Source organism: Dama dama, chromosome 21 (assembly GCF_033118175.1).
Source record: "Dama dama isolate Ldn47 chromosome 21, ASM3311817v1, whole genome shotgun sequence".
Classification (NCBI taxonomy): Eukaryota; Metazoa; Chordata; class Mammalia; order Artiodactyla; family Cervidae; genus Dama; species Dama dama.
This window is the reverse complement of record NC_083701.1, coordinates 10,753,427-10,766,697: the sequence shown is the minus strand read 5'-3', so window position 1 is coordinate 10,766,697 and position 13,271 is coordinate 10,753,427. Positions and strand designations below refer to the sequence as shown.

The 13,271-nt window shown below is 42.0% G+C and overlaps 1 protein-coding gene across 1 annotated transcript in view; it reads right to left on the bottom strand.

Moving 5' to 3' along the window:
- ADCY8 (adenylate cyclase 8) overlaps nt 1-13,271 on the bottom strand; it is a 225,289-nt gene that overhangs the window by 108,312 nt on the left and 103,706 nt on the right. Inside the window, exon 6 of the mRNA XM_061122792.1 lies at nt 1,173-1,331. Within this exon, the coding sequence (XP_060978775.1) occupies nt 1,173-1,331 (159 nt within the window). The remainder of the gene's footprint in view (nt 1-1,172; nt 1,332-13,271) is intronic.

The following is a 13,271-nucleotide window of genomic DNA, read 5'->3' as shown; positions in this document are numbered from 1 at the left end:
CGCAGCTACATCACATAGTCATTACTACAACCGTAACCACCATTACTTCCTGAGCAAAGAACTTTATGTACATTGCTTCACTTAACTAAAAGTTGAGAACCGTGGTCCTCAAACCGTGGTACCAAGGCCAGCAGCATCAGCATCACCTGGGAGTTTGTTAGGGAGGCACATTCTTTGTTCCCATCCCAGACGTGTGGATCAGAAAATCTGAGGATGGGGCCCAGCTATTTCTGGTTTAACAAAATACATATGGATTTTGCATGACTCCAGGGAACAGACCATCAACCACTATGCCATGGTGTTGTATGCCTCCTTCCCTTCTTCCTATGTTCTCTGCATCATACTCAGCACTGCACATACAGTGAGGGGGCAGAGAGTCATAATAAGGACAATCTTGAGCAAATGGGACTGACAAATTAACAATGGGAGACAGTGATGGGTAGGGAGACCCTTCATAGCTGTGTTTATGTGACAAATTTCATTTCTTTGAGCCTCAGTGTCCCCATTAAAACAAGGAAGCAACTATTTACTATACAGAGAGATCAAATGACATGATGTATTCATGGTATTTAGCAGACTGTCTAGTGCATAAAAGATACCTGACACGGGTTTAGAATTGGGGGCTATCTCTCTCACTGAAAGGAAAAGTAAGCTGAGTTATATCCTACAAAAGAGGGGGGGAGATAACAGACATTAAAATAGCAGAAAAAGCCAAACAACGTCAAATCATGGAAAGTTCAGAGACATGTCTGAGTTTTCAAAGGAAGGTTAAGGTCATATAGAAGGTCAATAAGTCTTAACCCTGGCTGTCCATGAGAATTGCTTTAAGAACTTAGATGAGATTTTGCACAGATTCTGCCTGACATGGACTGGTACAAGGTCGAGACCACAGGATTTTTAAAATGCTCCTGTGCTGTTTCCAAAGCGAAGTCAAATCTGAAAGCCAGTGCTTTACAGGACTGAGTCCAGAACACCTGAGTGTCATCACTGCCTATAACAAATGTCACTACGACTTTTGGAGCCAATATTTGCATGATGCTTTAAAGTTCTGTGTCCTCCAAAATAATTGTTTCTTGGACATACACTTTTGAATTCTGCACGTGGGAAACCCACTGTCACAAAGAGAGCCAATGATAAGTGTTAAGCGAGGAGACGGCCTTGCTTTGGCTTACCCGGGGATTCCTCCAGATTCAAGTTTGTTGGCAATGTCCACATCCCAAGACCAGACGTCAAACTGCCACTTCCGAAGACCCAACACGCCACACAGCACCGAGCCTGAGTGGATTCCAATCCGCATGTCAACATCGTGCTTCGTCCTTGATCGCACATACCTGACGACATAGTGAATGAAGAGACAGATGTCAAAGGCCAGAGTGGGCATCTTGGCCCTGGTGGCAGTTTCAGTCCTGCTTACTCCATAAGTTTAACTCTTGCTTATTCACATGCCACCTCTTCCATGAAGACTTCTTGGATTTCCTGATAACTGGAAAGATACCCTTCCTCCTCCAAACTCTCCTAATTTTTAATCTGAACTTCTAAGGGTCTTTATCACCTTTCTTCCCAAACCTGGTCATCCTATATAACTTCTTTCTCAGGGAAGACAACCCACTACTGCACAAACCAGTGATAGATTACAGATTCTGCACTTCATTGAACACTTCATTTCCAACCTAAATATTTTAATTTTTATTCCATTTCCTTCTCTCCATTCCTTAAACCAGCATTCTAGTTCAGGTCACCATTAGGCTTCAGTCTGTAGTCCCCTTTCAGCTCATGTTCCACATATCTATCTACAAGACAAAAGTGACTGTCACTCCATCACTCCTTGTCCAAAACTCTTTCCCGACCTCCCAACCCCTTTGAGCAGTGGTTTCCAGAGTAGCTTGCTCACATCCCAGGGCTGAGCTGGGTCAGCTGTTGGGATATATAAAGACAATCACACAACTTCTGTCCATAGCTTTTGTTTTTATCTTTACCAAAATTCAATATATGGATTGACCTTAGGGACCTTACAGGGTCTGTGTCAGACTGTCCTCTGCTTGTAAGTATGGAGGAGGCATCTTGAAAATAGATTTCTTCCATCAAGGGCTACCCCTGGGTATAGCCATCCCATCCTCATTTTCAGAGTATTTCCAACTACTTCAGTTTAAGAGTTAAAAGATGTCCTTTAGGTAGAAAGAAATTCAAACAGAATATAATACTTATGATAGAAGAGCTAGAAAAATCTTCACTGCCATATAGAAATCCAATGGTTATTTTACTTCAAAATGCTGAAAGAAGTTGTCAAATTTAAATTTGGACTTCCTTGATGGGTACGGTGGATAAGAATCCGCCTGCCAATGCAGGGGACAGGGGTTCGATCTCCGGTCTGGGAAGATTCCACGTGCAGTGGAGTAACGAGGCCCATGGGCCACAACTATTGAGGCCGAGTTCTAGAGCCCACAACGCACCATAACTGAAGCCTGCATGCCTAGAGCCAGCGCTCCACAACGAAGGACGCCACGGTGCTTCTCTTCATCACAGTAAGAAGCCTGCCCGCTGCAACTAAAGAGTACTCCCCACTCGCGGCAACTAGAGAAAGCCCGTGCCCAGCAATGAAGACCTACTGCAGCCAAAAATAAGGAAACAAATAAATGAAGAAGATCTACCTCTACGGCAGCTTATATGATCAACACTGATCATATAGATAAGCAACAACGATATATTGTATAGCACATGGAATTATAGCCATTCTCCTATAGCAACTAATGGAGTATAATCTGTAAAAATACTGAATCACTATGCTGTATACCTGAAACTACTATGATATCGTAAACCAACTATACCTCAATAAAAAATAAATTAATGTAAAAAATAAAGATGATTTATCCCTTTTTATTTGACATGAAAGTGAATATTTGGGGAAAAAACCCAAACTTTCTTAATTTGTTTATCCAAACTGAAGAGGATGATTTAAGAAGGAAGGAGAAAGTAACTGCTTTTCCTGAGAAATTTACGCTCTGAAGAGAGAATTTTGAAAATGGAAGTTCGGAAATGTCTCCTTCTCTTTGGGAACTTGACTGTTAAACATAAGTTATATCAACTATCAAAATTCTCAGAAAGGGAGTTCCTTGGCGGTCCAGTGGTTAGCAGGCTTTCACTGCTGGGGCCCAAGTATGATCCCTGGTCAGGGAACTAAGATCTTGCAAGCTGGGTAGCGGGGCCAAAACAACTCTCAAAGATGCATATTTACTAATGTCAGGGAGAAAAAAGTTTTCCTTTCCTCTTCTAGTTTCTTCAGACTGTTCTAAAAATTAAATTGACATGAGACAGAGTAACAGTAAAAAAATCAAATTTAATTACATACACCCAGGACCTCTCAAGAAAAATGACATCCCAAGATAAGTTAGGGAGTGAAGGCTTCTATGAGAAGAGAAGGGATGAGAGGAAAAGTTAAAATTTTACATAATCTCCTTCTTCTGCCTCTGTAACTCCGCTTGCCCCTTGCAAAGTCTAGATCACGTAGGTCACGTAGTCTCAGAAAGTGGGGACTTGCAATACTAGGAACTGGAGTTTATCTCACTCACCCTTGTCCTGCTCTTTGCAATCACCCAGCCCTGCAAACCTGCTTAATCACGCCTGTCCAGGCCAGGCATCCCCCTCCGCATTTTGACCACTGTTCCCGTGTGCGAAACCTCTTAGTTTAAACCAGCCTATTAACAGCTGGTGTTGCCCACTATAGTCTGTCTATAAAAACTCTGTAATCCCTTTGTTTGGGGCTCAGAGCTTGGAGTGTTAACTCCTCTGGGCCCGCCAATGTAATAAACCTGAGTTCTCCAAATCTCCGAGTATGGTGCTTGGTTTCTGCAACAGGGGAAGGGGAGAGGAGTTTGGGACTTCAAAGAGGGAAGAAAGCAATTTACAGGAAGATGGGAAAGAAGTGTTTGGTAAACATTTACCAGGCTTTGCAAAGACAATGGGACACACAGAGAATTTGATCAAACAGGACTTGCTAAGCTTCCCCCAGTTTAACGTGTTTAGCTCCTATTCCTTCTGGTATCTCTGAGGCCAGGTCTCTTCCTGAAATGGGGCCAATTTAAATTCTTTTAGGCAGTCAAAAGGAGGAGGTAAAAGCTCTTCCTGAGCCTTTTGTTTCTTAAAAACCACCTGCCAGGGCTTCCCTGGTGGTACAGTGGATAAGAATCCCCCAGCCAACGTGGGGGACATGGGTTCGATCCCTGGTTTGGGAAGATTCCACATGCCGCAGAGCAGCTAAGCCCGTGTACTACAGCTACTGAGCTTGCACTCTAGAGTCTGTGCTTTGCAATGAGAGAAGTCACGGCAATGAGAAGCCTGTGCACCACAATGAAGTGTAGACCCTGCTCACCGCAACTAGAAAAAAGCTGTGCTTAGCAACGAAGACCTAGCACAGTAAGAAAAAAAAAAAAAAACCCAAAACAAAACCAACAAAAATAACAGCCTAAAATAATCTTCATGCCAAACAGACACATTTTGGGGTGGCAAATTTTGCTCCCCTACAGTAATCTACTTTAAAATTTTCCAAGTACAGAATTATGGTAGACTTTGAACCCATTTGTTAAAAAATATAAAAAACCTATTGCCTTATAATGAATTTGTATGAATAGCTCACAAACATCAGAGAAAAAAAAGTAAGATTGGGGACTTCCTTGGTGGTCTAGTGGCTAAAACTCCATGTTCCCAATGCAGGGGACCTGGGTTTGGTCCCTGGTCAGGAAACTATATCCAATATGCCACAACTAAGACCTGCATGCTGCAACTAAGACCCAGAGCAGCCAAATAAGTAAATATTTTTTAAAAAGGAAAATGTATGGCATGCCTTGTATAAGGCTTTGCCACAAATGACTTAGAAAACACAGCCAAGGGTGCAAACACACCTCCAGGACCTGCCTGTCTTTATAAGATGTATATTTCTCTCTGACGGCCATAAACTGACTTTGACACCCGACCTTTGCATTTCTGGATCATAAACTATTAGGATGAAAAAAAAATCGGTTATGTTCAAACCCATTGTTCTCACCAAAACATGGTGAGAGCTGAAAGATTTTTGCACTATCATTGAATTTTAAATATTTGAAAGTACTGTTTATTTCACCAGTATCATTTATAATCCATCTCTCCTGTGCATTTTATAGCATGTGCTTTTTTTTTTTTTCCTAGTATGTGCTTTTAAATGTATGAATATATTGATAGAATGGACAGTAATATAATTTCTAAATTATTATGATCACTTTTGATAGAGATGGGGGATCAAAATATTCTGAAATCACTGGCCTGTGAGATAAAATGGAAAATTCCTAGCCTGGCACATAAAATCCTTCATGAGCTTCCTGCATCTCAATTATCAGCCTCATTTCTCAAGCATACATTGGACGCCAGCCGTCCAAACTGCAAGTCACTGCCTGAATCCTGGGCCCTCCTCCCCCAGTCTGGAATGTCCATCCCCTCCCTTCAGGTGACATCTGGATTATGTGCTTTTCCCAGTGTTTGTACTGCATCCCATGTGAACAATAATTGGGATGCTGTATTATAATCATCTCTTCCCTCTACTGGATTCTAAACATTGATGGTATAGACTTTGTATGGTTCAGTGCCATCCACCCCTCTTAACATGTGTACTGTGTTTGGAATGTGGCCCACACTTAATGGATGTTTACTGGATGGAAAAATGGATGGGTGAATGGATGGGTATCCACAAACTATTCATATTCTCATATTTCTTTCTCTTTTTTAAAATTTCCTGACAAGGGATCAAACCCATGCCCCCTGCAGTGGAAGCAAAGAGTCTTAACCATTGGACCATCAGGACAGGCCCCATGTTTCACATTTCTACATATAAACTCCTTGAAGGCAGTATTCCTGTCTGAATAATTCCTGTATCTCTCACAGCCTGGAGCATCATGCCTCACATATAGTTTTTTTTTTTAAAGAATAAATGAATGATTCCAGATACAAGCTGCATTCTCTGTTCTTAACAAGTTTGGCTAAGAGAGTAAAGAATTCACTTGCAATGTGGGAAACTTGGGTTCAGTCCTTGGGTTGAGAAGATCTCCTGGAGAACAGAACAGCTACCCACTCTAGTATTCTGGCCAGGAGAATTCCATGAACAGAGGAGTCTGGCAGGCTACAGTCCATGGGGCTACAAAGAGTCGGACACGACTGAGTGACTTTCATTTCACTTCACTTCAACAAGTTATAAGATAATACACTTATTTAAACAAGAAAGTAAAGTGGAACTGGGTTGAGAATATAGAAATAAATTAGATGTTAAGAAGGCAGCCACAGATATTAGAAAGAATGCTTGTAGCTAAAGGATGAGACAAGTTTTATTCCTGGTGAGGACTCTATAGTTTCTGGGCCATTGTTTTAACTTTAACTTTTAAGTTAAAAACTGCGTGTGTATACATATATACACACAGCCTTCATCCACTGATAATTAAAACATTTGAGACCATTTGAAAAACTCAATAAAGCAAGAGGACAAGTAGCATCTAGCACTTAGGAAGAGCTTTTCAGTTTCTGATGCTTTCTCAATGAGTTTCTGTGAGATGCATCAGTGGGGGTGGTCGTCAGTGTGGTCTACCATTTCTTATACCACAATATTCAAACACATATTAGGATTGTGTTTTCCTGCATATTTCATGTTATTTTTAGCCAATAAAATGTGAGCAGAGGGACTTTTCTGGTGGTCCAGCAGTTAAGACTCAGAGTTGCAGCACAGGGAGCATGGGTTTGACCCCTGGTCAAAGAATCAAGATCCCACATGCCTTGCCGCGAGGCCAAGAAAATACATATTTTTAGGGCAGAAGCTTTAAAAACCTGACCAACCACATTTTCTCTCTGTTCCCACCATCATTCAAGGACACTTGGTGATGAAGCCTTCTTAACTAGGGTTCTTGAATAGTGGTTCCCTGCCGTTTCCTCAACCAGTTCACAATGGACAGAAAATGTGAATGAAAAGTGAATCTTTGTTGAGTTAAGCCATTGAGATTTGGGGGGATGTCTCTCATGTCAACCTACTTGGGACTATCCTGAAGGGTACAGTCATCACCTCCAATCTATATCCTTCTCATGATATGAGCATCACGATAGTGGAGGGAGTAATACAGACTCTGTTGTCAGACTACCTGAGTTTACGTCTGGCTCTGCCCCTTACTAGCTGCACTATCTTAGGCAAATTACTTAACATCTACCTAAAATGGGAATGATAATAGCATTGTCAAAATTAATTGACTAAACATACATACAGAGCTGAGAAGAGTGTCTGGAACATACTACAGACTACTTGGACGCTTATCACATTTGAAGGAACTGTTGCTGTTAAGTCACTGAGTCATGTCCGATTCTTTGCGACCCCATAAACTGTAGCCCACCAGGCTCCTCTGTCCATGGGATGTTTCAGGCAAGAATACTGGAGTGGGTTGCCATTTCCTTCTCCAGGGGATCTTCCCGAGCCAGGGATCGAACCCGTGTCCCCTGCATTGACAGGTGGATTCTTTTCCACTGAGCCACCTGGAAGCCCATGCAGAACTACAGGAAAGTAGGATTTTCTTGTGGCCACACAGCTGAAAAGCAGGATTCTAAGACTAAACCGGGGCTGTTGTTTTTTAAACCTCATGCACTTCACAACGTAGATACTGTACGTGTTATGTGAGTCTGGGCAAATAATTTCATCCAACCCAGAGTTTCAACAGTTGTAAAATAAAACTCTAGCTGATTGTTTCACTTACAGAGCCTCTGTGAGCCCCAGAGGAGATAATGGATGTTAAAGCATTTTGCCAACTAATTGTGAGGGTCTATTAAACAGCACTCTGTGCTAATGCCATTGGGCAATTAACATTATCCAGGGAATGCACTGGAACATCTTAATGAAAAGACATTTAGATTTTTTATTTTCTTCTACAAAACAAAAATCATGAGAAGACAAACATGGTTGCTACACTGCATTCTTTCTTTTTGTTGTGTCTGGAATTTGACTTAATAAAAGATAAGAATGAAATTATGGCAAAGTAATGAATAATTTACAGACAGTGACCCTCTTTGGAAAGGCTACCCAGCGGTGGCATAGAACTACAAACACATGCCATGTGTTTCAAGACCAGTTCTTAAAGGGGTGCTCTGAGTATCCTTGAAACTAAAATGGACCGAATTCTGCTTTGAGTTACAAGTCCTGTTTATTTTTTCCAAAGTAAAGTCACACTGATGCTTTGCTGTGCTTCATCACCGCGGATAAAGAAAAAAATGCCTATAGATCGCTCACCTTATAAACATGTTATTTTCCCTTTCTTCTCCATAAACTCTGAGCTTCTGGAGGGCAGGGGTATCATCTTTCATTTCCACATGCCCAGCACTTAGCACAGAGTGTGTGCTGTGTGCTCAGATGCTCAGTCGTGTCCGACACTTTGGGACCCCATGGACTGTATCCCGCCAGGCTCCTCTGTCCATGGGCTTCTCCAGACAAGAATACTGGAGCGGGTTGCCATTTCCTTCTGCAGGGGATCTTCCCAACCCAGGGACTGAAACCGTGTCTCATGTCTCCTATACTGGCAGGCAGATTCTTAATCACTAGCACATAGTGCTCAGATGTACTTATTGAATTCATGGACAAAATCTTTCTTTCTCTATAGCCTTTGGCTGCTTCTAAGAGCCCCAGGGGAACCATGGAGGTGCCTTTAGCCCTGCCAGTTGGAGAGTGGGAAGAATCTCCACATCTTCCCCCTTCAATTCAAGCAGGTTTGCTCTCATCTGTTTGCATGGAGGGCTTCTATCAAGGTTTCTTTGAAATAAAGACTCCACTTAATAGTTATTACAAAATTTTTTGTAGCTCTAGATCAAGCAGGGGTACCCATAATGCAGCAGTTAACCATAAAAAAGTGATGATGTTATTTCCTGTAACTGAACGATTAAAGAAGAGTGCTTGGTATATGGTAAAAGATGAAGAACCTTAGAAATGTTCTTCCAATTGAAATGCTGGAAAAAAAGGAAGAGCGTGGGAGTTAGTTAAGGAAGTCAGTTACAGTCACTGGGTGGGGCGTTCTGTGCAAGTGTCAAGTTTTATCTTTACAATAACTCTGTGTACCATTGCCAGCACCATTTTACAACTGAGGAAACCGAGTTCCAAGAAGTTCCTTTCTTTTGGTCACACATATAGCAGTGGAATAGCTGGAATTTCACCCCAGGGGTGTGAGTCTAAATCCAGGGGTCCACTTCTACTACGTGGAATGGTTTACTTTGAAAAAGAAGCCATCCTCAGCGGTACCACTGAGGTTTAATCTGGCTCTGCCCGATAGATGGATGACACAGTCTCTGCTGATTAATTCCCAAAGTCAGCAGACCTATGACAAGCTCCCTTCCACAGAATTTTGAGTTCACTGAAGATAGCAAAGGAGTCACTCACTGTCAGGGTGGGGGCTATCAGCATGCTGGTCATGGAGCCTGACTTTGCCTTCAACCATGATCTATTTCACAGCCTTTACTGGACGCTGGAGTCAGCTTGCCTTACAAAACTTGCAGCTCATCTGCTTCTAAAAAGTTGAAAAACTACCATGTCTTATCCTAGCATGGAAGTTGCAGTCTCATAAAATACTTCATATGATGCCCACAACAGTTCTGATGGGTAGATGCCTATCAGGATTATAAACTTCCATTTTACAGAGGCTTCTAGAGAGTTAAAACGTATTCAATATCTCTTCTGTGTTGACCTCATGTTCTGTGTTGACTTCATGATCTCCTTTCATTCTCACAACCACCCGATACTACATAGCCTATCCATTTATCTCATTCATTCATCCAACAAGGATTTCTTGAAGACCTCTGCAGATATAAGCAGGGAACCAAATAGACAAAGCAGAAAATCTGTTCCTGTCTTTATGGACCTTGAATTAGGACTCCCCTCCCCCCCCCGCCCCATTTTACAGCTAAGGAGCCTGGCACGGAGAGAGGTTAAGTCTCTCGTTCAAGGTCAGGAAGTGACAGGCCCTGATCGGCCCTCAGAATGCCAGACTGCAGGCTGAGAGCTCCACGGACACCTGGCCACCTCGTACTCCATTCAACATCACCCTCCTGCTTTTGGGAGTGGGAAGGTAAGGGGAGAATCTAGAGCAGGATTTCTGGTCAAAAACAGTGTGAACCCCGTGAGAGAAAAGCAAGAGAAAGGATCCAGCCACCTATTTCCCACACTGAGCTCTATGTCTTTCTCTCTCTGTAAAAATAGATGTAAAAAACTAAGGTTGCCCTAAATGATGTGTTTGTGCATGCACACACGCGCACACATGTGTGTGTGTGTGTGTGTATGTGTGCATGTGTACTCTACAATGCATATTTCTTTAAACTCACAAGCACTTTCCTATGCCATGGAATACTAATGCAAACCATGGCAACCAATGGTTCCTCATTTCCCTGTTTTGTAATATGCAAAAATTTATCTAACCATTTCCCTGCCTTTGGACATTTAGGGATTCAGATGAATATGCCTCAGGGTCTTTGCCCTGCCACTAATAGGCTGTGCGTCATTGACAGGAATTTATTTATCCAATCAGAGTTTTATTTTCCTCCTCTGACAGTTGGAGAAAGAGACAGCAGTTTCCTCACCTCACAGGGCTGTGGTCACTATTAGGCAAGGTGAGTCAGGAAGGTTATTTAATATAGCGTCTGGCACATGGTAAGCATTCAATCAATATTAGCTTAATGAACTATTGCTACTAAATAGATTTGATCTTCACCATTGTAAATAATTTTGCGAAAAGAACCCTTGCTCACGCATTACAGACAACTCTGCTGCATTTTAAAGAGAACTACAGCTTTGTGGATGCTGTAGTCAATGACTTTTCAGATCAAGGTAAGAAAGGGGTTTGGAAAGGAAAGAAAGATACACAGAGAGACAGAGACAGACAAGGGAGAAAGGGAGAGAAAGAAAAAGCAAGAAAGAAGTTCAAGAGGGAGACGGAAGAAGGAGGAGATGCCCAGAGGCATGCAGTAGGCTTGGGCACTCCTGCCTCTTAAGGGAAGAAAAATAAATCCTGATTTTCATTCCTCATCCTGCCATGCTGCTTGGCAGGACAACCCCACCACAAGAATTAAGACCTTTGCTCCAATTAACCGTTGGGGATAAGCTAGTTTCTGCTTGGCATTCTGGTGTCATTCCATGTCTTTTTAGCAACTGCGCTGAAAAGATCAGGCTCCGAAATTTTCATTAAGTTTCATCAAGGGAGCCTTTGCAGATCGTTAATAAAGATATTGCATATTACAGAGCCTACCTTCAGCTCTAGTGTCTTATAAGCTATCAAGCCTCCCCAGAAATAGAGCCAAGGTGTGTGAAGAAGTGCCACCTGGAGCCACTTTTCAATCTACTTAATGGAACTATTATCTAGGCCTATTTTAATTAATTTAATTTTATGAACAGACATCCATGAGATGCTATTAAATGCTTCATTAGAAATAAAGCTACATTCAATCACCTCTTTTTTTTTTGCCATTCACCCAGCTAATATCATGTTTCTAAAATCAACTATTTTTTCTGATGGAATACATTTACTAAGAGTTTTGATGAAGGCTTATGATCTTGTGATTGTCAGAGGTTCACTGACTTCTCTTCCCTCTCAAGGTCAGTTCTGATAATTTATTAAGGATGTATATGACACCTCCTAGGCTACCCTGTGACCCTTTGGGTGCCAATAGCAGATTGCAGGCATCAGAAAGAACTCCAGAAATCTAGAGATGAGATGTATCATGCTGTCATGGTTAAAGCCAATGGTTTTGAGGGCAGATGGTTCTAGATTGGTGCCCTTGTTCGGCTACTGACTAGTTCTGTGGTTGTGGGCAATTACACGAACTCTGTAAGCTCCAGTTTCCTCACGGGTAAAGTAGGAGACTAATTCCAGAGGTGAGTCAGGATGCACCCACACAGCCGTACTGATTGTTTATGGCTAGCACCCACTCAGACGGACTTCCCTGACTAGTCTGATTAGTCCGTGTTGCAGCCCATACTAGTGAGAGAGTCAAGTCCTAGGCAGGCTGATAGGAAGTCTGGGGTCTCCGAGGAGGAGAGGGGGCCTTGGGGCTCTCAAAGAGGAGATAGGGGTCTGGAATTCTCAAGGAGGAGGAAAGGACAATCGCCCTTTCCCCCCTACATTCCTTAGTATTAGTCACCTAAAACGTTTTTTTTCTTTAAGCCTGGAACTGATGATTATACAACAAACTACTTAGTTTAAACTCCTTACTAAGGATTATATAACAACAATGTATCCTGTTTGAGGACAGTTTCTCCTTCCTGAAAACCTTCTGACTAATACTGACATCTTAGAATGTATATTATGGGAGTGGGTCTGGTAAGATCTTTCTATTGGTAAGTTCTAATCCTGTTATCTTAAAATGTAAATTGTGGGAGTGGGTCTGGTAAAATATTTACAACCTTGAGACATTCTTTTGATTTATTGTAATAACTAATTAAAAAGTATATCATTCCCTTGTCTAGCCTAGCAAGGGGGGCACTCCCCATGCCCCTTCTGATGTCTGTGTCAGAAGCTTTCTCTGTCCCTTTTTATACTTTAATAAAACTCTGCGACACAAAAGCTCTTGAGTGATCAAGCCTGGTCTCTGGTCCTGAAGCTAAATCTTATTCTTCGGAGATCATAGTATCACTAGTTGTTCAATATTTTGCTCTCAGCCCTGCCTAACTCCTAGAATTGCTATATGGACTAACTGAGTGAAGACATGTAAAACACTTAGTTCATGGCATAGAGTAGGTGTTCATGTAACCTTATTGTTATTGTTATTATTTTATTAGACTAGAAGCCCTAAGAAATGAACAGATTTCTGTAACTTAACTGAGTCCAATTTTCCAGTGTCCAAACTCAGCCCTAATTGTAAGATTCTATTAAAAAAATTTTTTTTTCTGGTGATAAATGCATGCTATGTATTTGAATTTTCAAAAGAACACTCTGAGTTAGGGCTTTTATGGTTCCCATTTCACAGAAGAGGTCATGCAGGCTTTGAGAAGTGAAGAAGCAGGAACCACATTATGTCTTCTGACTGCAGTTTGCGATCAAGTATGTTCCCTACAAGTCACTCTTCCAGGGAACCATTGCTGTGATCACATCCAGCAACAAACTCTAATAAGGTGGTGTGTGTGTGCTTAGTCACTTAAATGTGCCCAACGCTTTGTGACCCCTTGGACTGTAGCCTGCCAGGCTCCTCTGCCCATGGGGATTCTCCAGGCAAGAATACTGGAGTGGGTTACCATGCCCTCCTCCAGG